This window comes from Dendronephthya gigantea, unplaced genomic scaffold (assembly GCF_004324835.1).
Source record: "Dendronephthya gigantea isolate DGI-Jeju-01 unplaced genomic scaffold, DenGig_1.0 000075F, whole genome shotgun sequence".
Taxonomy (NCBI): domain Eukaryota; kingdom Metazoa; phylum Cnidaria; class Anthozoa; order Malacalcyonacea; family Nephtheidae; genus Dendronephthya; species Dendronephthya gigantea.
Genome location: NW_021163085.1, coordinates 960,071 through 987,418, shown reverse-complemented (window position 1 = coordinate 987,418; position 27,348 = coordinate 960,071). Strand labels below are relative to the sequence as shown.

Genomic DNA, 27,348 nt, shown 5'->3' with positions numbered 1-27,348 from the left:
CCCTTTCCTTCATTGAACGAAAATATTCGACTGCCGACAGATGGCAAACTGAAAAAACACTTTCCATGGTGGACATGTTCAGCACTTACCAATGCCAACGCTGGTTAAACGAACGATGACACACATCCAGTGACAGAAACAAAAGAGCGTTAACAGCATGTATGACAGATTCCACGAGAAAAATTCCAACAACCCAGACGATGTGCTTCGATGATTAGTGATATGCCCGCAGCTCCACGCAAATGTAAACAGCGAGTCACACGAACAACTTCACAGTGTAATGAACGAAGACAACTATTTCCTCAACATGATGCAACCAGCTACACACATATTCAGGAAACGACTTCTTGTTCATCTGCAAAACGATAAAAAAACCAATGAGGAGATCGGTCGTCAAGAGCAGGCCCTACAAAACCATGGATTAGCAGCACATAAGACTGTTGATTCATCAGGAAGGATCATTATCGCTGGAAATATAGGTAGAGCATTATTGTATTAGGCCTATGCATATACACCTATTCACATTGATATTACACAAGAGGGGTTTGATACACTGCCTTATTTCCCTGCAGATGCTGCTTTTGAGATACATTCAAGTGACGAGAATATGGTTAGCAGTCCTACTGGCAATGTCAATGAAGCGAGAGTTGATGACCCTTGGGAAAGGAAGAATTGACAGAGGAACCTGACGTTCGGTTTATACCTTGAGTAAGGATATTTAATTTATAATTGTGCATGCATATTTATCACTATATATAAGTTGCTTAATTTCTTCATTAAAGTACTGTTAGTAAAATTTATTAAATTCATATAATTGTATGTAATCTGAAAATTGTCATTTTCTCTAATCATGTAGCTATAACTATAAAAGAGCTCAGTACTATACCCACTGGACGGCTCAAGAAACAGACTGGCGAAACTATTCTGTATTCGGGAAGAGATGATAACATACACCAAAGTGGTGTTGCACTTGTGATGACAAAAGAAACGGCTGGTTGCTTAGAGAGCTGGATGCCAGTTAGTGATAGAATTATGACTGCACAATTCACTTCAAGATACATCAAAAGGACAGTGGTTCAAGTATATGCACCAACAAATGAGGCAGACGAAGAGACAAAGGATAGCTTTTACGATATGTTACAGAAGGTCACTGACGAGACTCCAAGGCATGACATGATTATGATGATGGGCGACTGGAACGCTAAGATCGGGGCCAAGCAGGAAGGGGAAGATGGTGTGGTGGGGCGACATGGGCTTGGAGATGAGCGGTCAGAAAATGGTGTTCGTTTTGTTTCCTTTTGTGCAGCTAACAACCTAGCTATTGTGTCAACAATGTTCCCACACAAGAACATCCACAAATACACTTGGACTGCTCCTAATGGGAAGACTAGAAATCAAATCGATCATGTGACAATGAATGGCAAGTTCAAGAGATCGGTGAGGGATACGAGATCTTATAGAGGGGCAGACTGTGGAAGCGATCACAACCTAGTTATCACAACTGTACGACTTTGTTTGCATGGGATAGTTAGGAATGTAAGGAATTCCAGGAGATATGACACAGCCAAACTGATTATACCGGAAGTAAGACAGCAGTTTCAAATTAAGTTGAGGAACAGATTTAGCTGTTTAGCTGATGAAAGCACAGAAGTTAACGAACAAGATGTAGAGACTCGATGGACTAATATAAAGGAAAGTTACAAGAAAACAGCTCAGGAGGTCTTAGAATACAGGAAAAAACAGAGTAAGCCCTGGATAAGCGCTACAAGTTGGAAGAAAATTGATGAAAGATCTTGTAAAGCTAAAGCGGATTCAACCAGGTCAGAAAGACTAAAAGCAGCATACAGACAAGAATACCAAGCTAAAGACAAGGACGTAAAAAAGCAACTTAGGAGAGACAAGAAAAATTGGATTGACCAAATTGCTAGTGATGCAGAGAAAGCAGCCAAAACAGGCAATATGAAGGCAGTGTTTGATGCTACAAGACAACTTTGCAACAAACCAAACAGAAGAACAAACTCAGTAAAGAGTAAAGAGGACATCCTACTAACAAAAGAGGAAGAGGTAAAGAAAAGGTGGAAGGAACATTTTGCTGAAGTCCTGAATAGACCTCCCCCCACACGATTGGAAGTGGAGAGTGTTGCTTATGAAACATTAGAAATTGAAACAGGTCCCGCTACACATGCAGAAATTAGGAAAGCTATACAGCAATTAAAGAACGGAAAGGCTGGTGGTGTTGATGGTGTGACAACAGAACTGATGAAGGCACATATTGAAACTACAGTAGCTGCGTTGTGCGAATTGTTGTCGAAGATCTGGGAAAGTGAAAGAGTACCTGATGACTGGAGATGTGGGTTGATCATTCGCCTTCCCAAGAAGGGAAATCTTATGGAATGTGGAAATTGGAGAGGAATAACACTGCTTCCTGTGGCCGCAAAAGTATTAGGCAAAGTGATTATCACAAGAATTAGGGACGCTGTTGACACCAGAACAAGCTCAATGTCTTCCTCCACACGAGCCTTCAACATATTTTAAAAATCTACTGGCCCATGAAAGTATCAAACGAAGAGATAAGATCAAAGACGCATATGGAGGAGATCTCCCATCAGATAAAGCAAAGACGCTGGAAAATTATTGGGCATATACTAAGAATAAAGGCAAATGAGAACCCTAGAATAGCTCTAACCTGGACGCCTGAAGGCAGACGTAAGAGAGGCAGACCCAAAGAAACATGGAGAAGAACTGTTGAGAAGGAAAGAGGTGATCTTGGATTCAATGGATGGACGGAAGCAAGTAATTGCGCTAAAAACCGGGACGCTTGGAGAGAAAAAACGGAAGGCCCAATTTCCCTTAAAGGGAAAAGGACAAGATGATGATGATGACTATACCCACTGTTGCTCTCTTTCTTTTGAAAGGACTAGAAAATCCACCGAAGAAAAATTGTTGCTTTGTAAACAGCTTATTGCAATGTCTGGCATTGTGTATTCCAGTGAAATCCTGTTTCGCTCTGCTTGGTTTACCGGCCTTCCGCCGGACCTTGGACTGAGGTACTTGGCAGCCTGAGGGTGTTTGGAGGCATCATCCAACCAGCGTTTGAAGGACGGGACATGTCTAGAAACCAACTGCACAAATTGATTAAAGTTACTGTTCTCTTCACTTTCTTCTGAAGAACCACGTAACGCTAAACCCTGACGTGCAAGAGTTCTGGTAACATCAAGCTGAATTTTAATCGCTTCTCTGTTACGTTCGATCTCTGCCGCAGCTGCAATCATCTCTTGTCTGCGAGCTTTGTCCATCAATAAATCAACGTGCACTTTTTGATCAGAAAAATGAGCCAATTGCTGCAATGCTGCTTTGTGACTTTCACTACCAAAGTGTGCGGCTAGCTTTCCTTTCTTCTTTTGGCCAACACTCTTCATCTTGTCCCATGCGTTTTGGCCATCTTTAATCCAAGCATCTTTCGAGTCGTTTTGATGGAATAGCTGACACACAAAGCAATAGGCTCTGTTCGTGTGGGGGAGTATTCGAGATATGGATACTGTTTAAACCATTCCGATGAAAAAGTGCATTGTTTGTTCTTATCTTTTATATCACGATTTCTAGGATAGCAGGTAAGTTTTGGCTGGAAGGGACCTTGTTCTATTAGGTAATTCCTGTCAACGTCAGACATTATTGCCCTCCTTCTCCCAGGATCACGTTCGATGGGAGAATAATCCACTGAATAATCAGAATTACTGGACCCTTCTTTATCTGTGGCTGCATCGAGCTTCGTTAGTTCGCCGACAGCCATTTCGACTAAAGATGAACTCTGATCTTTAACTCTCTGAACAACATCCACCAAATCTCCCAGTAAATGCTTTGGATTTGGGTCATCAAGTTTCCCAGCAATTGAAAGCAGTTCCTGACATTCGCCAAGAATATCGGTCAAGTGACGCAATTTTCCATAACATGTAACAAAGTCTCCCATACTATTATCGGATGTTACGGTATCAGTCTCGTCGACATAAGTGGTATCTTCGGTATCGGAATATAGACTGTCTGAAGTGGTATGCGTTTCCAAACAGAGAGCCGAATCACCTTCTAGCATTTCTTTATCATTTAACATCTCATTTGGTTGCACAATCTCTGACTGTGGATTGTGGATTGCCTCTTCGAATTCTGCTGGTGCCTCATCTGTATGCTCTTCACCCAATAATTGGTCCTGCTTATTTCGGGCTGAATGCAATGGTTGTTCTATCTGTTCCTCGGGTTGTGGCGGTTGTGGTACTTGTGCATTTGATAGTAAGTGCGTAGAGAGTGAAGATTGATTGGGTTCTCTGCATACTGAAGTTGGTAGTGTGTGGACATTGTAACTTGTGTGCGAACTGCGGCAATGCTGATTAGTGTAATCCTTATTGAATGTTGATCCGCATATCCCACACCTAACTTTGTAGCGTCTTCCAACAGGCATCTGCATGAATTAAACAGTATTATTGAATATTGATATGCTCAACTTGAACATGTGCGGCCACAGACGACACTGACTTAGCTCAGTGTTTCATTGTTTCCGGTTTTGTTTACTTAGGCTGCGTTCAGACTGAGTGCCCGGCACTGGTGTCCGTCGCATTTTCTGGCGCCTAAGTTGAATACGACGCTTTCAAATGAATTTGAGAACGGTGCCCAAGAACGGGCACCACCTCCAGACGTAGTAGTGAGCAAGGACACTGTGCTCAGCACGTTTTATGAACCAGTTTTGACTTTGGGCACCGGTGCCGGGCACTCAGTCTGAACGCAGTCTTAAAGTATTGGCAATAAATGCTTAATAATTACATAATTAGATATTCATATTTTGATAAAGCATAGAAAGTTGATTAGTAAGTCTTTGGCCATTTTTCTCTGAAGCGTTTGTAACGGTTTGTTTCGGATATGCAGTAGGTTGGGCACAAACACGCAAAATGAAATTTCGGCAATCGGCATTTGGCCCAAGAGTAGCGCAACATCCGCCGGAAGCTCGGTTCCCAGGACCATTTCAATTTTCAATAACAACAACAAGATCACAGTGGGAGATCGAAGTAATATAATTGTGGCGAGATTTTGGCAGAGTAAAATCCGATCAGGGTGTTATTTCGGTTTGTGGAGACTCAGTGGAGTTAGAGTGAACGTTTGAAACACATATCCCTTCATCCAATGTGGCTTAATACCTTTCTAGGGCGATATTTCACGGATTTTCACCCACAACACCAACTTGAAGAGACGCGACATTTTTCTATGCCCGACGGAGGTTATTGAAATGCAGCCCGACTAAACTCTACTTTACTATGGTGTATCAAGAAGAGTCCAGTGAAGAATTGTTTGAAATCAATGTTAAAAAACTTAAAATACTTGAGTTGTTATTGTGACAAGCGAACAATTATTACTGCCACTTGGCACGTGTACAATATTTTGAAATTTGCAAAGAGCCAAGGACTACAATTTACCAAATTTGTTATTTGACGTCCGTACTATTTTGTCCAAACAATCTAAGTTATAAAATTAAAAGTTAAAATTATACGTACTTGAAAAGTGAAATCACAAATCCGTTATCATCACCTTTATCTTTAATATCTATCATACATATTCGTAAATTTGGTGCGTATGATAGAGAACCGGTAATATTCAATATTCATTCGAAGCAAATTATAATACCGCGTCCGCCAATCGCGTCCGCATGAAAGACCTGCGCGAGCATATTTAAATGGTGAAGAGCGCTGTCAGCCTGTCAAACAGCCTGCTAATGACAACCTTGTTGCTAATGATAGCCTGCGCGCAGACGAGATATTAGTATATTACACCCGCTAGCAATTAGCAAATGGTTGCAGTCAGCAGTCGCTCAAACAACAGTTAAGTTAACACCATGCACTTGTGTACGAGTAATAAATGTTGACCGAAGTATATGTATTTTCGGTCAACCGTGAACGTCGTCAGTCGTCACCCCGTCCAACTTAACGATTCATCATTTTGAGACCGACTCACTTCATTTTGAGACCGACTGAAGCATGTGTCTGGGGGGGTGTACCACCCCCCCACATTTACGCCCCTGCATATTTACTTTTATTCACAACCTTATCATGTTTCGCTCTGCTTGGTTTACCGGCCTTCCGCCTACATGCTGGATTGACACGTGCGCTCTCTCTCTGTGTTGTATATATATGCGTTGTAAAGTATTGTATTTCATTCTGTCTGAAGATGACTTTGTAATAAAGTCGAAAATTTACAGTCTCAATCTGTGTCTTGTTTGAATTATATTTTGATTCTCAAGATGTCTTGTTTGTTCGGAATTTGCTTTTTACTTTAATTTCTGGAAGGCTTTGCGTATTTTCGCTTCTCTAAAATTCAATTTAAAAAGTACCAAGATCGGCAATTAATATCTTGGCTTATGGGAAAGCTTTTGAAATGAACTAAACTTATACAAATAGATAAATGTTTTAGCTTTAAGATAATACAATTTCTAGTTAATTTGATAAAATACTTGCAGATAAAATCGAAATTATCTGTGTGCATTGTTTACAACCGGACGGCTATGAGTTAAAGCAATCTAAAGTTTTCAGCAATATTCAAACAGTATTTCATGATAAACAGAACAGAACAGAACAGAATTTATTAAACTCAATAGAAATATATACAAGTGACATACAGGAATTTTAACTTTATGAATGAGTTAGGCCATCTGAAATAACCATATAGGGCTAATCTAGTCAGATGACCTATAAAGAGAAATTTTAAAGACATACACTCCAGATTCTTTTGATAGTTAAGCATTACACACATAAAAAAAAACATAATAAATTATAAAGAAAAAATAAATATACGTATGAGTCAATCTAATGAGTCAATCTAACAGGACAATTACAAAATTATTCAAGATCGTAGTAATTAATGATTTGGCTTTTAAGGTGCCTTTTAAATTGTTTTCGATTTAGCATTTTTAGCATATCTTCGAAAGAATTCCAAACTTTCGGCCCAGTAAATCTAATATTAAAAACTCCATATATTGTACGCAGTTGAGGTAACGCATAAGTTAATAATTTCGATGACAATCTAGTTTGGTGCCTGTGAATAAGCTTACTTTCTTTGAAAAAGGAGTCAAAATCAACTGGGAGCAAGCCCTTGCTATAATCAAGCATAAATAAACCAGTATAAAGTTTCACAATATCAAGTAATTTTAATAAATTGAACTTTTTGAATAATGGAGAACTATGTGCTCAATAATCAGAGAATGTCATGATACGTAACGCCTTCTTTTGTAAAACAATTAAAGGTTTTAAATTGGTAACATAAGTATTACCCCATATCAAAATGGCATACGTAAATAATGAATAAATAATTGCATAATAAATTTGTAACAATATTTCAATAGATACAAAATGTCGCAACTTTGCAAGAATACCAATTCCCCTGGATATCTTTTTCGATAGTTCCAAAATATGAGTCTTCCAGTTTAAATGTGAATCAATAAAAATACCAAGATATTTAATACTTTGTTTTTGCTCAATTTGGTAGTTTCGAATTTTCAAAATTACATTATAATTAGTTCTTTTCTGTGGTGGATGAAATATAACAAAGTGTGTTTTATCTATATTTAACGAGAGTTTATTAGCTGATAACCAAACATCAACATTCAACAACTGTTCATTTAAATTTGATTCTAGATTTTGAAGTCTCGTATGAGAATTAAACAAATTAGCATCATCAGCAAACAAATGAAAATCTAGTTTCCTTGCCGAACACCAGAAATCATTAATATATAGCAGAAAAAAAAGTGGACCTAAAACTGATCCCTGTGACACACCACATGTAATTAATTTTGGTTCAGAAATAACATCACCAAATGAAACCACCTGTTTTCTATTGGTTAAATAGGAAGAAAACCATCGATTTGTTAACCCTCTAATTCCATAATATTCCAATTTTTTTAGCAAAATGATGTGGTGAACAGTATCAAAGGCTTTCTTTAAATCAAGAAAAATACCACATGCATACTCTTTATTTTCAATGGCCCTCTGTATCTTATCGGTAATTAACAATAATGTATGATTAGTGGAATGATTTGACCGAAATCCAAATTGCCCTTTAAATAACAATTTATTGTAATCGAAAAAATTAATTAATCTTTTATACATTAATTTTTGTATCTGCGAACGCAGATATATTGCTATCGTGCGCGTACCGTATGTTAACACATAGCCATTCAGCGATGCGCTTATATAATTGACAATAGCTAGCCAATCAGCAATTAGTTTATTACGCGCTCACACCATAACCTAAAGCATGCAGAAAATATAAACATATACTCGTGACTCATTGCAATTTTGGCTTCAAGAAATCTTGTTCTGTGTTTTTTTATCCAAGTTTTTCTGAACATGGAAACTTATCCGCATGAGGTAAATAGTCAATCTCTTCGGAGATCAAAACAATCTCTTCGGAGATCGAAACAATCTGCTCGGAGATCGAAACAATCTCTTCTGGGACGATTAACAAAACCCAAAGAAATTCACCAGCAAACCATTATACAAAAATTATATACATTTGTATTGTATAGATAGCAGCTGTGTTAGGTGTATAAATTCAGATCACTATACGCGTAGCCGCTGTTGTCGCCACCGACTGACTGTACGGAAATTGACAAAGCAGACAAATACCAAGTGATCTAGAGACATTGCACCTTCCAGTGCAATACCTTCCTTGCCTTTAAAGAGAATTATATTGGCTATAGACCGATTGCAAAACTTAGTAACCGCGCCTTCGCATAACATGGAAGCGAGGCTTATTATGCAAAAAACAATATTTGTATTTTTTGCCGTACAAAGCTATTCGCCGAGTTATATCCCGGTTTTCGCCTTTGGTTTACATATTTTTCGATACCTTTAAAGCTTGGTTTCATGGTTGTTATCATAGTTTTCAGGTGAGGGAGTTTTGCCTTTCATTTGAGGCGTTTTTGTGATGTTTTCATTAATTTTTTCGGCTGCTTTCGTGAAATATGGAGAAGGCCGACACAAACTCAGGTAAAAATTCAGTTTTTTCCAAACTATTTCGTCTCAAGTTTTGAAAATTTATTTCATTTTTCTTCCTCTTATTTGTGCAAAATTTGGCGATATATATTTGGTGCAAAATCTATGTTTTTGTGACAAAAATTATTGAAAACTAAATGAAAAGTGACAGTCAGATTATATAATTTCACACCTAATGACTGAAATGGTTCAAATTTATTCACAAATATCACTATATTTTTTATCTTTATACCAGAGTAATACTGTGAAAATGGCAAAAAGTAACTAACTGAAATGTTTTTGTTTATTTCGTTTTAAAAAAGTACAGACGATGCATGGCTTGCATACCCGACATGAAGGCCGAATTTTATTTAAAAGTCGAATTCGAACGCATCTGACGTTCTGTATATTTTGTGTCACTACAAAACACTATTCTTTCTATCTACTACCATGCAATAGATGTTTTAAATAAGGGTTAACCAGGAATACTTTAAAAGGAAAGGATTCCGTTCATTATCGCATTATAAAACGGAAAACACTTCCGAACTTCGGGTTGTATATTTTTTTCGCCTTCGGCTTTGCCATCATGTAAAGGTATATCTTAAAAAACGCTGCTGCTCGCATTGTGGCTACCTTTATAGTATAATATTGTGGGAAAAGGAATATTAAATGGCAATTCAAAATAGAGAATGATATTATGTCTTGGTAATAAGTATTTTACTATCCATGTCATGCATGTGTGCCAAGTTGAGGAGTTGTTTTGCTTTTGAGTCGGCATGACATCACATGTACTGTAGTCTATATACACAGGGAAATAAACCAAAAACTCCGTTGTATATTTTATCTCCGATTGTTTCTGTCAACAGATTTCTGCTCATTTTTTCCTGAGCTGTAAAATTGCTGTAAAATTACAGCTTATCGATCGATAAAATTGGTGTAAAATAATTTTAAATGAGAAATGTAAACATGGTAGTTGTTCGACGGTGACTTTTCATAAATTTTTGTCACAAAAACATAGATTTTGCACCAAATATATATCGCCAAATTTTGCACAAGTAAGAGGAAGAAAAATGAAATAAATTTTCAAAACTTGAGACGAAATAGTTTGGAAAAAACTGAATTTTTACCTGAGTTTGTGTCGGCCTTTTCCATATTTCCCCGACGAAAGCAGCCGAAAAAATTAATGAAAACATCACAAAAACGCCTCAAATGAAAGGCAAAACTCCCTCACCTGAAAACTATGATAACAACGATGAAACCAAGCTTTAAAGGTATCGAAAAATATGTAAAACAAAGGCGAAAAACGGCATATAACTCGGCGAATAGCTTTGTACTGCAAAAAATACAAATATTGTTTTTTGCATAATAAGCCTCGCTTCCATGTTATGCGAAGGCGCGGTTACTAAGTTTCGCAATTGGTCTATAAGAAAGAGAAAAAGTAGATCCACTTTAAAGTATTATTTTGTAAGAAATGCCCCTAGGTCATCCATTTTAAATAAGATAGCTAGTAATTTCAAGCAATGTTGTCTTCAATTTGTGCCAATGCGACATATTTTTAAAATCTTTTGTCCACTTAGTAGAAAAAAACATTTATATAGTAACAAAAATACTTTTAAAGATGATGTAAAGTCCGTTCTGCGCATATATTCTGCGCATAACAATGTTTGTTTACGTTTGTTATATGATCTTTACATGACGTATTTATCTATCATTATAATTTTCTTATTTCCTTCGCGCTCCGGCTTTATGAATATGAATGAGAGTTATAGTTTAGACGATCTAGAGCAACTGGAGCTAGAACAATCTGCGCAAATTGCGAATAAAGATGACATTATTGTGTGTACGTGTAAAGGTATGTGTCTCAGGGACAATGGGAGAAACGCATGTCCTTGTAAGACAGTCGGGCAATACTGCACATCTGCTTGTCATATCGAGTCAGAAAGAGGATGTTTGAACTCGCGCAGATATTTGGAAACAGATTCAAGCGAAGATTCTAACGATTCAGATTTTCTTGGGCATTTATCGGTAAGTTTAGATTGGCATTAATATTTACCGCTAATATTTGCAAAGCTTGTAAATAAACCGTATATTTGTAGGACAAACGAGAAAGTAGCGACGACAATGAACCAATGTTGAGTTTGTCAGAGACAAGTCTGTCCAGAAGAGGTGTGAGATCACGAGGTCGACGTGGAAGACCTCGTGGAAGAGGCAGGGGACGAATAACCAGAGGCCGAAGCGGACGCAGTAGAAGTAGAGAAAGGGGACCAAGTCGGATAGGACGAGCTCGAGGTAGAGGTAGAGGGGCAGGCAGAGGCAGAGGAAGGGGTTGTTTATATCTTGTCCAAGAAGATGATTTGGAACAAAGAATGGCAAATCAAGAACAGCAATTACAGGCATGTGTGCAGTTAATTGACAGGATTTAATAGGAAGCTGGAATGTCAATTGATTTATGCATAATTGTTAAAAGATACAGCGTTTTAAATTCAGCATAATTCCAACTAATTTGTTAAGTAACATGAGAATCTGGCTAGTCTTCTAGAGCTTTTCAATTTAGGTGGACAAGTACAAAGTGTACAGATTTTAAAAACAACATTAGTAGGCATGTCTTGCTTGCTTTGTATCAACCAAATATTTATTATTTAGAATTTGGTTGATAATCTGGACATTTGTGCTCTTAGAAGACTTGCAGCTGAGCTATTAAGAAGACAACCGGCAGTCTGCTGACTTAGTCAATGGTGAGTTTCAACCTGGTGAAGAAGCCTTACCACCAGGTAATGAACCTCAACCACTTGATAATGACCCCCCATCACCTGGCAATGAACCTCAACCACCTGATGCACAACATCCTGGCCCTGAAGAACCACAACCACCTGCAGATGGACCACCAGACTGGTGTCATTGTGGGCGATGTCGAGCAATGCCAACACAGGCTGAGAACAAATGTTGTTGTACTAGAACATTGCCTTGTATGTCCACATCACCTCTTTTCCAACAGCTGATATTGGATGGCAATGTCTTGGATATAGCTATGAGATATCGTGAGGATGTTCTAGCTTTAGATCATCCTCGAAATAATGAAAACTTTAGACATACTGCCTATAGGCAATATGTTTTGTGGCAGTATGGACGTTTGGGGCAAGGAAACCGAAGGGTTGTTCCCAGTTGCTGTGTCCTTGCCATAAGGGCAAGATATCCATCACCAAATGGAATATACACTGGGTATCGTCCATCAAGATTGTAATTATAGACAAAAGGCACAGTAAATTATATTTTAATTGAACAGGTTATTTAACTTACTTTACACACAATTTGTAAATAGAGATGCACTGCACAATGTTTCAGTAATCAATTGCAACTTTCATGTTGTTTCCTATGACAATATATTTACATGGACAATAGGATGTACATTTTGCTATGAATTTCACACACAAAAATTTGACACTGATGCAAATTGATACTAAAACATTTCATACTGGTAGTATTTATGCACTTCACATGTTAAAATCTTGTTTTGTATATAATAGTAAAAATTTAAAACAACAGGTATCCACATTTGTGGCTTATTTATGGCGAAAAAATAAGAAATGGGTTAACTTTTCACCCATAGCACTGTTAATCCTTGTCTCCATTACTCAAAGCGTGACTGGTGACTCTGTATTGCTTCCTCTAAGGTTGGCCGTGGTACTACAGAAATATTCTGGGCAATGTTTCGGGGGTCATCTTCTGATCTGGTCAGCCGTTGTGTGACAGGCCCCGGCACTGCAACTCTCTTCAAGAAAATCTTTACCAACAACTCTGGAATGTAAGAATATTCTTTTGGTTCCAATACATTAACTGGACGCCACCTCTTAGTCCTCTTGCTGTATTGTAGTTTCTTACTATTAACATAAAATTGCCATTGTTTTTTTATTGAATGTCTTAGATGTGAAATCGCTCAACAAAGAAGTTTGCTTGACATACCAATGATTACCAAGAGCATCAGTATATGGCTTCCTAAATCTATGTTTATTGAAATCAATAGCAGCCAGTTGATTCCTTAATTTATACCCAACAAATCTGAAACAAAATTATATTCCAACAGTACAAAATGTGTTCAAAACAGTTTATTTCATAGATGCATTCAATACCATTCTATACATACTCGAGAAATTTACTTACGAGTAGGAGTGCCGCTTAGGGCAGTACATCAGCAGATGATTATGGAAAGACTCCAAGAAACCAGTGTGCCTTCAAAGTATAAAGAACATACAACTATTATTGCCACAATGCCTTTTGTAAATGAGGTTACTCATTCAGGTCACTTCTCCTAGGACGAGATACTTTTTAGCAATAACATTCCATGTTACTACTCACCTAAAATGAGTGTAGTATGAAAGTGTGTTTAGGAACCGCTTCTTTAAAATAATCTGGCGCAACGAATTTTGTTGTGCAGAGTTCTTTCTAAGCCATGGTTTATTCCTCTCTTTCTCTTCGAGCACACCATGGCCACACTGCCCTTCACCTCTACCATCACTTAACACCCATGTGTGCTCATTTACCACATGGTGTAAAATGCCAACCCATAAGTCCTAATATGCAAGAAAGAGCAAACAGCTGTAACTGTATGTAAGGCATATGTAAGGAAAAGGTAGAAAAAGCAAAACAAATGGAAAAAAGCAAACAATGTTTAAAGAACATTCCATGGAACAGTTCAGGCATCACATATGATGTTCAAGCTATATATCACGATCAACACATTTCAGCACCTCTACATACAACTGAAACCCTTGGTGGAAAAGAAATATTAACTTACTTTAAAATCATCTGTACTACCATGAGACTCCCTACTGCAATACCAAAAATGGTTTCGCACAGAACTAACCCACGGCGCAAGCTCATCATTGCCTTTTTCCTTGCTGGCCTACATGTGAAAATATGAAATTAAATAGTTATACACAGGGAGGCCAGGGTCTGTACTCATCAAACAAAGTATTTGAGATTAAAAATACTTTTACATATGATAAAATAATTTTGAAATAACTTTTCAGAAAAATATCCATTTTACAGTCATTACATATAGGATAAACTGATTTGGATTAGATGCTAGGGTTTTATAATATTTAATAACACCACTTTTGGTACTTTCAAATTATAATTAAAATAGAAACTTACTGCAATTAGTTTTTTGCCAAGATTTTTTGCTCCATGCCAAACATCCCATTGATGAACAACATCCTTGTATTTTACTGAATTCTCTATATTCAACAAAAGACAGTTTCAAGTTTCAACTATTGCACAAACATTGTAGGATTTACTTTTGCAACTTACTCATAAGTGCACTGATTTCCAGATGGCCATCTGTCACAACTTCCTGCACCTTCATCTTTGATGCAAGCAATTCATCAAGCCCTCTCTCGAAACCAACCCTCTCCATATTGGTACTCTTCCTTTCCTCAATCTCCCTCACTTCCACAATATTCAAATTCAATATGGTTTTTGTATCCATATCAGCAAATGAATATGTGAGATATTGTGCACAGTGACCAGGAGAATCATTACGCCCATCCGAACTCAGGATCACTTCTTTTCCCTCTCGTTCTTGCCACTCTTCTTCTTCCATACTCTTCCAAAAATCATCAACGGTAGGGGCAATATAAAGGCTTTGGTACTGGTTATACAACATTTTGGAGATGTACTTCATGTTCATGATTTTAAACAAGAAGCCAATTTTCGTAAACGAGTTTCCAGACAGGGCAATTGCTGAGGCTAACAATAAATTTCCAGATCGTAGACCAGCACAAGTGGGCTGAGAGGGCATGTTGTAAAACCTGGACTGGACTGGACTTGTAAAACCTGGACTGGACTTGTAAAACCTGGACTGGACTCATTTGTAAAACCTGGACTGGACTCATTTGTAAAACCTGGACTGGACTCATTTGTAAAACCTGGACTGGACTCATTTGTAAAACCTGGACTGGACTCATTTGTAAAACCTGGACTGGACTCATTTGTAAAACCTGGACTGGACTCATTTGTAAAACCTGGACTGGACTCATTTGTAAAACCTGGACTTCATCCTAGGACCCCCCATTCGTAAGGATTTACTTCCGTATTCAAGAAAATCCTTAATATTGCTGGTTTTTTATGTAAGCTAGATATAAAGGTGGATATAGAAATATAGTAACACAATGATTTGAAAAAATAGCTGATGCAATAGAAAATTGAATTTAATAGGACAACACACAGTAAACTGTGTCACACAGTTTTTCTATACGATTATATATTCTATGGCTATACTGCTATAATATCAACAATTTTTATATTTGTATTTTATAATATTTTATACTTTATAATGATACTTCTGCAAGTCAATAATTAATGTTTTTTCTATATGCACCCACTATTAATTTATATCTCTTCTATAATTTTACCATTAAAAAGACATCTAAAAGTCAATTCAACTAGTATTGGCTCTTTTAGAGTCCATTTATGCTAGTGTATGAGTGTGATATAGAGTAATTTTTACAGTGCATGATTATATTGATAATTTCTCTCCACCACAAAAATTGTAAAATGTGATACAAAGTAAAATAGGCTTTATTAGAAATACACAGGGTGTAATTGTGCATATATAGGGCTAAATAGAGATAATTGAATAAGGTAGGATATCACAAAAACAAAAATAAACTAAACTACAAGTCTACAACTGATTCTGTCAATTTTTAATTATGAGCCATATATAATAAGGTGACAGATGATGCGACAACGATTTATTATTTTTGGTTTTGCATTTTCGAACTTTTACTTTACATTTTCGAACTTTACTATGTCCGTATTAAGGTGACAGAACATATGGTACATATCTGAAAAGCCAACTAAGGGCCTGTTTATATGTTCCCGTCTAGCCGGGACGGGATGTTTTAAGATGATAAATGTTTTAGTTAAGGAATGTTTTAGTTGGCTTTTCAGATATGTAACAAAACATATGTTCTGTCACCTTATTATATATCGCTCATAATTAAAAATTGACAGAATCAGTTGTAGTTTAGTTTATTTTTGTTTTTGTGATATTCTACCTTATTCAATTATCTCTATTTAGCCCTATATATGCACAATTACACCCTGTGTATTTCTAATAAAGCCTATTTTACTTTGTATCACATTTTACAATTTTTGTGGTGGAGAGAAATTATCAATATAATCATGCACTGTAAAAATTACTCTATATCACACTCATACACTAGCATAAATGGACTCTAAAAGAGCCAATACTAGTTGAATTGACTTTTAGATGTCTTTTAATGGTAAAATTAAGAAGAGATATAAATTAATAGTGGGTGCATATAGAAAAAACATTAATTATTGACTTCCAGAAGTATCATAAAAGTATAATATAAAATACAAATATAAAAATTGTTGATATTATAGCAGTATAGCCATAGAATATATAATTGTATAGAAAAACTGTGTGACACAGTTTACTGTGTGTTGTCCTATTAAATTCAATTTTCTATTGCATCAGCTATTTTTTCAAATCATTGTGTTACTATATTTCTATATCCACCTTTATATCTAGTTTATACATACACAACCAGCAACATTAAGGATTTTCTTGAATACGGAAGTAAATCCTTAAGAATGGGGGGCCTAGGATGAAGTCCAGGTTTTACAAATGAGTCCAGTCCAGGTTTTACAAACGAGTCCAGTCCAGGTTTTACAAATGAGTCCAGTCCAGGTTTTACAAATGAGTCCAGTCCAGGTTTTACAAATGAGTCCAGTCCAGGTTTTACAAGTCCAGTCCAGTCCAGGTTTTACAACATGCCGGCTGAGAGGCCCACCGTCCACCAAAGTGCCCAGCATGACACTTCCAATTAACCACAAGGCATGTTCCATGATACATGTCTCTAAATTCAAGTTGTTGGTAACACCCAGGTCGTTTGCAAGTGTCCCCATGAAGGCGATACAAAAGCTCAAGCACTTTAGTTGTTGATGCAATACAATATTCCACTTTTCCTACATCTGATGGTGGTATCACATCAACTTTGGTGTCATCTTTGCAAGGGTCATAGGACATATCCTCAGAGTCAGACATATCTTCATCTTCTATATCCTCTACCCCTTCAACATTGAGATCATATACCTCGCTTTCAATTGATGTTTTCTCCAGATCATCATGCCTATTTGAAATGGTTATCATCATCAAGCTATGTACATTAGTTGAGATTATCTAAAGGGGATATTTTAATTGTTGAATCAAGCTTCCTGATTATAAAAGATTAACAACAAGTTTCAAACAAGACCCTTTTATCTTGGAATTTTGTCTTCAGAATATCATATGTTGTAGTTGAGTCTTATAATTCTGTGTATCAGCACCTGTTTATGCACACAAATAATCTAATACCATGGTCTGAATATTTTATACTTACTGTGGACTATCTTGTGGAAAAAACTCATCTGGTTCCTCATCATTATCACTATCTTCAGACTCACTTGCAGTTTGGGTAGTCTCCCACAATGATGTATATTGCTTTACTCTGGACCTTAACAAATACAAAAGGAAAACTATTGTCTTGCATAAGCCTACTGCTGACAAGTAAAATTATCAGACAAGAAGGAAAAATATATATATGAAGGATGCATATTGCATACTGCTTATTATTTACAGTCAAATCCTGAGTTTTGTTGAGGCAATATTGCAATTTTCATTGCCAGGTTTTGCTGCAGCTGTGCAGTATCAGTATGTGTGATTGCAAGTTGAGAAACATATCTACACAAAGCATCTGATTTGCTAGCAATTGTTTAGAGATTACTTTTTGTTAGGGAGGCAGTTTACCCTGGTTGAATTGTGTTTTTGTTTCCTTGGTGTGGCCATGCAATTCACCAAGTTTCAAACATACTTAAAACAAATTCCCCAGGATAGGGGATTGGGCTGTTGAAGAAAAGAATTAAAATTTTATGCACAGTAATAGGAAGCAAGGTTATTTTTTAAAAAAACATACATAAGCTGGCGAAGGCTGAACAACTTCTGTCAACAAACGACGGCGTTTTGGTGAAGAGCAACCACCTGTTTGCGCAACTTGACCTTTTGATATGGGTGTCGAAGTCATAACTGGAAAAGAAAAAAGCCTGTTTGGTTAAATCCTTTTGTATTAAAACTATTTCAAGTGGTATGCAACTTACTTGGCCATTGGTCGGAATGGAGATGACTTGGCGTTGTCGGTAAAGGCTGGTCAATTGCCGAATGGAGATGACTTGGCGTTGTCGGTAAAGGCTGCTCAATTGCCGCAGCTGTCACAGTCGGCTCACAACCTTCCGTTTGTGTATCAACATCACTGTGTATTTATTAAAAGATACATGACAACAAATATTTAATAAAACGCAACATTAAACTATGATCCTTCAAAGCTCCGCAGTATATTTCTAGTTGAGTCATTACCTGAAATGTCGTCTTTTGTGAGCCATGTAATTGTCGAGCAATACTGACGCAAGTTCTTTGTCAGACTTTAGCGACAATTCGTCCATCAAACTTCGCCATCTTGTGTGCTCATCCAACAAATAAATTCGAGAAGCATTTCTCTCAGGATAATATTGCTTTTTTCTTCTAGCCTTATCTTCGTCACCCGCAATTCGAGCATGCTCGACTTGCGGCAAAGAAGAACTCGTTTGTAACTCCGAACTGTCCGCCATTTGTAATACAACGTGCTAATATCGCATATCATTAACATTCCAAAAGTTGCTCCCCCACTGATGGAATGTGTTGCTGCGCGGAATATATGCGCAGAACGGACTTTACCTCATCTTTAATGTTTTATACAGTCACAAGATAGCAGGCAATATTGCTAGTAAACAATATCACATATCTCAAAGGAAACTAATGTTTTCAGATATTGAAAGAAATCCTGGTCCTGTTCAAAACAACAGTCCCACTAGACTGTCATTAAATGTAGTGTTAGAGCAAAAGCTACAACGCTTTCATTATATTTAAGACCATTTGATGTTGGTGGTGATGGTGACTGCCTTTTTCGAGCTGTGTCTCATCAGTTGTATGGTGACCCTGATCACCATCTACAAGGTCGAGCATTTGGCATTGCTTATATGAGAGCTAATCCTGAGAGATTCATTGAAAGTAACACTGAAAACTCATGGTTAGAATACCTCAATAATATGTCCATGCAAGGGTTATGGGGTGATGCTATGATTATACAAGCTGTGGCTGATCAGCTGAAGTTAAAGATAGTCATTAGTTAGACACATGAACAATTTTCTGAATCCATTTAGTACTGGGATATTCACTAACAGATCAACTTAGAGATATTTATTTAGGTCATATAGATGAGTATCATTAAGTATCAACTTTGCCACCAGGTACTTCTAAATCCTGAGGACCTGAACAGTCAAATAGGAGCTCTCAGCCTAACCAAAAAAGAACAGAATATATGAAAAAATACATGAAGGAAAAACGAGCTAATGAAATACAGAGCCCTGATGCTAAGCAAAAGCGAAGAGTACATGCCAGGGAATATAGGAAATGTAAACAAGCCAATGAGACCTCCCAGCTCTCAAAACAGAGCATGTCTATATTACTGTCATAACTGACATTACTACATATTACTAAGCATATTTTCTATTGCTTGAACAGCGGTAAAAATAGTGTAGGTAATCATCAAACCCTATTCACCAGAAGATGGGAAATTAAAAAACATGGCCAAATCCATATGGTCCATTTGCTGGCCAAACTAGATGTTTGTGAGCAGATACACGTACGCTTAGCGTACCTATTTTTCTAATATTTTATTGAAAACTGACAGTAAAGATATAGGGCGATAATTTGATACCTGGGACACTGAACCATTTTTATATATTGGTACAACCCTAGCCAACTTTAGCTTATCAGGAACTATTCCAGAAAAAAATGAACAATTGAAAATGCAAGCAAGTGGTACGGACAGTGTTGATTTAACCATTTTAAGTAATTTAGTCGGAATGCCAAAAGGACCAGTTGATTTTGAATTATTGAGTTCATTTATCTCTGTTTCAATCTCAGATGGTGATGTTGGATATAGCATGAAACTAACCCTATTGGGTGTTTTTAAAAACTGTTGAAATGATGTGTTAACTGTTGGTATTGTATTTGCAATATTAGATCCAACAGTTGAAAAATATTCATTAAATATATTCGCAATTTGTTTTGGATTTGTTATTTTCTGGTTTCCAACTAGTATAGATGATGGCATAATTTTTGAGTTTTGTTTAATATTGACTAACTCTTTTATACCTTTCCAAATATATTTCATATTTCCATTGTTAATAGAAAAAAAATAATTATAATAAGACTTTTTGCTTATACATAATAAATGTTTCAATTTATTTCTATAAATTTTGTATTTGCAATGATTATATTCATTTCTGTTGTTTAAATAAGATTTATAAAGCTTATTCTTTTTTGCAATAGATGTTTTCAATCCTTTTGTTATCCATGGTTTAGTAAGGAAAGATTTTTGTTTTCTTGATAATTTTTTTAGGGGAACATGTTTGTCAGTAATTTCAGAGATTTTATTATAAAATGAATCATAGATGGAATTAACATCTTCTGTTTCTGGCAATACCTGCTCCCAGCTGACTCCTCTGACTTCCTCAATAAAATCTTCTTCATTAAAGTTAGAATAATCTCTGTGATGTACATTTTTTGTTATAAACTTGGTATTTAATTTGTTAATTATGAGAAAATTTGGGAAATGATCTGATATATCAGATAAAATATTACCAGTGATACACTGATGCTCAAGTGAATTAAAATAAATATTATCAATTAGGGTTGCAGTGTGGTCAGTAACCCTAGTTGGTTGTAAAATAAGAGGTTGAAAACAATAAGCTGACATATTATTAATAAATTCCTCAGTTGGAGTATGGGACTCATAATTTAATAAATTAATATTGAAATCACCTAGTAAAACAGCATATTTGTTGCTGTTGGTAATTTTATCCATAACTTTTGTAAGATATTGCTGAAAGTTATCAAAATTAGTACGAGGATGTCTATAGATTATAGAACAAATTATATTGCTCTGTGATTCCCTGTGAATCTCAATAGATAAAATCTCAAATTCATCTGTAGAAATTGTCAGGTCATCACTACAATGAAACATACAGTCATCTCTAATATAGAAACCCACTCCTCCAGCTAGACTATTACTAGGTTGTGAAATGAAGTTATATCCAGGTATATTGACATTAGTCACTGTCAAGTTACCAAGTCTAATTTTGGTCTCAGATAATCCAATAATATTAAATTTGCAATTGAGATCAGACAACATTAATAACAAATTATCAATATTGGCTGATAGGCTTCTGATATTGCTGTGCAGTACGCAGAAGTTCTCTGGTTCAGCAATAATTTGTTGGATATTTTGACTATCATTAAAATTATCTATAGAATAGTAATTAAAGTTGACATTACTTGTGAGATTCATGTTCACGTCAAAATCCTTCAGTGATGATATATTTAGAGAACTTGATGTGAAATCAAGTTTAGGTAAACTGTTCAGATTAGAAGACATCAGTACAAAGAAATTAATATAATATACTTATCACACATTTTCCAAATCTTGAACCTTTGAGATTATATGGGCTGGTGAATCCTTATCCTTTCGCAGATAAATACGGCCTGAATGAGTCCATATAAATTTAAAGCCATGGTCTCTTTTAAATTTCAGACATTTTCCAAAAAGATCTTTATTCTTAGGACTAAGGCTCTCAGATATGTAGATTCTACCATTGGACAATCTCCCCAGACCAATATCTTGAGCTGATTTGTCAGCCAAAAGCTTTCGCCCATAATAGAAAGCTTCCTTCGTCTCTCTTCGTACAAACTTGACAATAATCTTAGGAGGATTGATATTAGCTCCATCTCTGGGTCTTAGCCTAGCAGCATAACTCTCATTTCTATTTGTAGGTTGCGGTAAACGATGACTGGTTGAAATGTCTGATTCATCCAGACTTAAACCCATTAGCAAACCAACTTTGATAACTAAGTCATTAGTTTTCTCTCCCATTTGTCGTGGCAAACCAGCGATTTCTACACAGTCTCTTCTTGTATATTGTTGTAAGTTATTAATGTCCTCTTCTTGCTTGCTCATCATCTGTGAAAGTCGTAACACTTCCGCTTTCAGACACTTATTTTCATCAATCACTGATTTATATTTCTCGTCTAGATCATCGATTCTTTTGGATATTGAATCAAAATTATCACTCATATATTGCACACTAATGGCAAGGTCATCAATGACCCGCAAGATCGGTTTCAATTTATCTTCTAGTTTTCGGTCCAAAACAGCCAAAAACTCATCTTGCATCACTTTAGTAAACTGATTGTGACTCATCATTTACAAACATAAATAAGAATAACACGAAATACAAGTACAAACAAACAAACTGCTCAAAATATAACCGAGCTCAGAAAATCACCGCCATCTTGGACGAAGTGTAGGGCGTTGTTGAAAACCTAAAAAAGCAAGAGCAGACTATTTAAGATCGGAAATCCATCTACGTAGCTTATGCATGACTGGCAACTCTCTATTTAATACTTTGGTGTCAGGAAGAGTGATCATGAGATACACATATATAATCTCAACAAAGCATCATATAATTTTAGGGCCAACATTACTTACATAAGGGTTATGGTCAGGTTTTAGTAATAAAATTGATGTGTTATTTAAAAAACGCCACCTTGAAGGAACTTAAAGTACTACAAGATCTTTTGGCAGCAGGGAAAATAATTGTTGTAAAGGAAGTTAATGCTGACAAGGGGCAAGGTTAGGGTGTTATTTGTTATTACTATCATTACTTGAAGAATGAGTATGAATGTCTTTAACCAATTAACTTAGTAATTAACCTTTTATTTTTGTAGTGACTGTTACAACAGTAGCCTCCTGCACCCAAACTGACTCGGCATTAAACTACCCAAGTACCACAGAGAAAAAATCTGCCAAGAGTTTGGATTCTGAAGGTATTTCAACATTATCATACCACTAACTAATATAATATACTTCTGTATGATAGACACTTATAATCCTTATAATATTATTTTAGAAATTTGTAAATGTGCATGTTCAGATATTTTATAATACACTACATAGAAGTTTGACAGTCGTTTCTCATTCAATGGCAGAACTGTGCATGCAAGGACCACTTCCATAGGGATTCAACTGTTCTACCACCAGGGTGCATATAAATAGGGCACTTCTGCAGACGCAATAGATTGAAAAAATACCACACTTGCAGCTTGTTAAGCTGATTATATACTTTTTGGTTTGTCCTTCTTTTACTCCTCGCATCAACAACTTTGATGCTAGAGTTGGCTTTTCTTTTACCTTTTTGAAAATACATTTTTAATCTTGTGTATTTTCAACTCTTCCATCGCCGCCATTTTATTACAAAACCCGACTTGCCCTCCCCATACTAAAAAAAATTTCATATTAAACAATTCCCAGTAACTTACTGGATAAAGTGTGCATATAATATCTATTAGTTTACTGGATACAACGTTCGGATCGGGTGTAATTTGCACGCCCTTTATCTATTAGTTGCACGAGTGGAGTGCTCCACTTGACATGGAGAGTGAATGCAACAAGAAAGCAAAAACTGCAAGAAAGGTTGGTGTTTATATTCACAATGCATATTGTTTATTGGTCTGTCATTACATTCTCCTCCTTAGCGATATATGTAAATTTGTGCGTATTGCCATATCATAAATAATGCAAATATACAATCAATAAATATGTGTGTTCATTTTCAAACCCTGGTGATATTGGCACTGAAATTGAGCATCAGACAAGATACATAACACTGAATTTTCAATATTTTACAATGATAAACGATATTCTAAATTGACAACTTAATAGTGAGTGTATAAGCAATAATGCTACAGCCTTTTTACTTCCGTGTCAGCGACGGAGTTGAAAATTCGCCTCAGTTTTGTTTTTATTTTTTTTATTTTTAATTATTTTTTGTCATTGCAAGTGTGTTTTGGCGTGAAATAGTCTAGCATTTGAAATCCTCTCAATGCTCAGTTGTATCCAGGACTTCATGATGATGCAGTTCACATGATACAGCAATTTGACCATGAGGGCACACAACAAAAATAAACCCTTTTCCCTTGTTTTTTACTTTATATTGGGCAAGAAATGTTTGTGTAGAGTTTTAATTTTAGTTTCCATGTCAAGTTTAAATATGGTAAGAGTATTTCTAAAACGTGTGGATTTTGGTTTTATTTTAATAACATAGATCAGTGGTATTGCTGCTTCATTTACACCATTTACATTAGGATTGTGTAATTTATACTTAGTGGGTACACAATTGCCAACCTTGTAGACACAATTACATGATCTTATACTAGAAGTTACTATCGCAAATAAAGTGCTGCGAGTAGAGCTTATTTAGTATTTGGTAGTACTAAATGCCAATGCTAAATGCTATTGCTCATTAGTGTGAAAGGTCATAAAAATATTGAAAATGGATGATACGAATTTAACATAAATTTACACAAGGTTTTTTTATCAAACGCAACACGTAACAAATCAATATTACAGCACTTGTTAAAAGTGCGTTCTTCTATATCTAGCACTAAGTAAGTATATTTTTCTACTATACTGTTATATTTAACTTTATTCTATTCCTTGCTGGACGTTTTTGAGGGGAAGACAGTATATTTGTATGGATTCTTGTTCTTTGTTTACAGCTTGACTTCGGCTCAGACAGCTGAAGCGACATAATTTTGATACTATAAAGAGAAGTAAGTACATCTTTCTTCCATATAAACATGTCAGACTTTTCGACTCTTCTTGTTGCTGGCAGTATACATCAAGGCGACAAAAGATTTAGCAACATTTCAATGGGTAGACAGTGCACTTTTATGAGTCTTTCTGCTTTGCTGTGTGCGAACACATGGCCAGTAGAACAGTGGAGTGCTTGTACTGTCGACAAAATTTTGATAGAAGGCCACAAGATGTATTTGAATGCATTTAGTAGGGGTTATCTGTGATATATTGGGAAGGTAAAAGGTAGAGAAAATACTTTCAAAGATGTCAGTGTAAGAAAACAAAAAGTACACCATGCGTTATTGTGGCTTACACAAAATAATCCTTATTATGCAGATGTTCAGATAAATGAACAAGCATTAAGATGTTTGCCTGTCAATGATGTCCCATCAGATCTTCTTACTTGTCGAGACAGAATGTGATATTACTTGTAATGACAATACTCAGATCCACCCTCTTACAACACCAATGAGGATGTAGTTTATAATGACTCAACCGAAATGAGCAGTTTTCTACCTGTTGGTGAACAGGTAGATGAATGTTTTTCACCATTGCAGGTGAATCAGTGGTTTCTACCATTAGAGGCAGTGATTGATAATTTGCTTGTTCTTGAACGGGCATGTAGTTTGTTCTATTATGCTCAATGCTATTAATGAGTGGTTGATTTGTTTGAAATGTGGTATTTATCAATGGGAAAGGCCACCAGACTTGGTCAGGAAGATATGTCAGTGACAGGGTTTCTACATCTGGGATATACCCCCTACTAAATGCATTCAAATACATCTTGTCGCCTTCTATCAAAATTTTGTCGACAGTACAAGCACTCCACTGTTCTACTGGCCATGTGTTCGCACACAGCAAAGCAGAAAGACTCATAAAAGTGCACTGTCTTCCCATTGAAATTTGAAATGTTGCTAAATCTTTTGTCGCCTTGATGTATACTACCAGCAACAAGAAGAGTCGATTCTGACATGTTTATATGGAAGAAAGATGTACTTACTTCTCTTTATAGTATAAAAATTATGTCGCTTCAGCTGTCTGAGCCGAAGTCAAGCTGTAAACAAAGAACAAGAATCCGTATAAATATACTGTCTTCCCATCAAAAACTTAATAGAATAGAATAGAATAAAGTTAAATATAACAGTATAGTAGAAAAATATACTTACTTCTTTTTACTATAAACTGAATAAAGTCAATAAACCCAAATTGTGAACTGCCAAACAGAGCCAAACAGTTGAGAAGTCACACAACACGTGGTCGAATCAAGCATGACTTGTGTTGACGTACACAGCGCGTAATTTCATAATGCTCGCCACTGACCAGTAATCAATGCGTATACCGAAGATCATCGCCCACAAGATGAAAAAATCGAGATTGCGAGAGCATATGTACCCACGTGACCCCGTCAGCAATAGTGAGCTGCTCGCCTTACGGCTCGCAGCAATAAAACTGTAAGGTCGTACATATAGTCAACTGTGAAAGAGCTGGTTGGAGGGACATTTGAATGTTAAACTGTATTCAGATGTATGAAGGGGAGAGGGAGGCATCTTTTATTCTTCTCTAGAGGGGTATGGATTATGAGATATCTTCTTGGATATTTATGAGTAGTCTATTTTAATTATGTCTCACTAAAGTATATATTTCAGTAGAATTTTTTAACTGTTTTCTAGGTTACATTACACTTGATATCTCATTGAAGGAATTCTTACTTTTTACCTAATGCTATCTTTGTAAATCACATGTATGCCAAGTCAAAAATTATGAATGCCAAGTAACATATTATGTATGCCAACTTACACCTATGAATATATAAATATCTTAAATATTAACACAGTGAAAAGTTTGATTAATACAAAAATGAACATCTCTAAAGTTGTCCACTTGAATTCTAAGAAAATATGTATTTGAACAAACTTATTTTCTACATTTCTAAATGCCAACATTTAAATGCTGAAGGTGATACAAATTGCAAAATTATTTGTGAAAAACTTTGAATACCCAACCAGGTTAACTACTGACAAGCATCAAGTCACATCACATAAAGTTTATGTCCAAACGAGGCAAATCAGCAGTTATTGAGAAGATGGAATGCAATAGTAGTTTCTGTCAACATGATGGCAGAGCCCTTTGTAGTATTCAATGTAAGAAGCTCAGAATGTTAGGTGAAAGATGTTCAGAAAGTGATCAAGAGAAACATTCTTTCATCATGTATATGTCAGTACACTCAAGTATACAGGCATGAAGTTTATGGGTGTTAATAAACATTGTTTTCCTCAATTCACTGGAAAAACAGTAAATTTTAAAAATAACATTCTAAGATTTATCAATAAATCAAAGAAATTGATGTTGTATTATTAAATTAATATTACACAGAAGCATTTTTACAGAAAACAATTATGCTAAAGTAATGAGAATACTAGTGTTACGTTCCAAAATTTAAGCCACAGGATGAATTATTGTGCACTCTCTCTTTGTCAAGACATTATTGAAACTAATCCAGGTCCTACATTTGTCGACCCAAGTGAAACAGTTCATGCTCTTTACAAGCA

The 27,348-nt window shown here is 36.0% G+C and overlaps 2 protein-coding genes across 2 annotated transcripts; one reads left to right on the top strand and one right to left on the bottom strand.

Moving 5' to 3' along the window:
* Nucleotides 1-280: 280 nt before the first annotated feature.
* On the top strand, nucleotides 281-2,535 carry LOC114531860. Its single transcript, XM_028553465.1, has 2 exons — nucleotides 281-479; nucleotides 857-2,535. Exons 1-2 carry the CDS (start codon nucleotides 281-283, stop codon nucleotides 2,533-2,535), a joined length of 1,878 nt encoding a protein of 625 aa, XP_028409266.1.
* Nucleotides 2,536-21,571: 19,036 nt separating this feature from the next.
* Nucleotides 21,572-22,363, bottom strand: LOC114531859. The gene has a single exon (XM_028553464.1). The coding sequence runs from the start codon at nucleotides 22,361-22,363 to the stop codon at nucleotides 21,572-21,574; it is 792 nt and encodes a 263-aa protein (XP_028409265.1).
* Between the last annotated feature and the right edge of the window lie 4,985 nt (nucleotides 22,364-27,348).

What these genes read in the sequence shown, in the direction of transcription:
- LOC114531860 (XM_028553465.1), top strand. Translation starts at nt 281, where the DNA reads ATGAACGAAGACAACTATTTCCTCAACATGATGCAACCAGCTACACAC. An exon ending in CATTATCGCTGGAAATATAG is followed by an intron (nt 480 to 856) that starts GTAGAGCATTAT and finishes CTAATCATGTAG; the next exon opens with CTATAACTATAAAAGAGCTC.
- LOC114531859 (XM_028553464.1), bottom strand. Translation starts at nt 22,363, where the DNA reads ATGAGTCACAATCAGTTTACTAAAGTGATGCAAGATGAGTTTTTGGCT.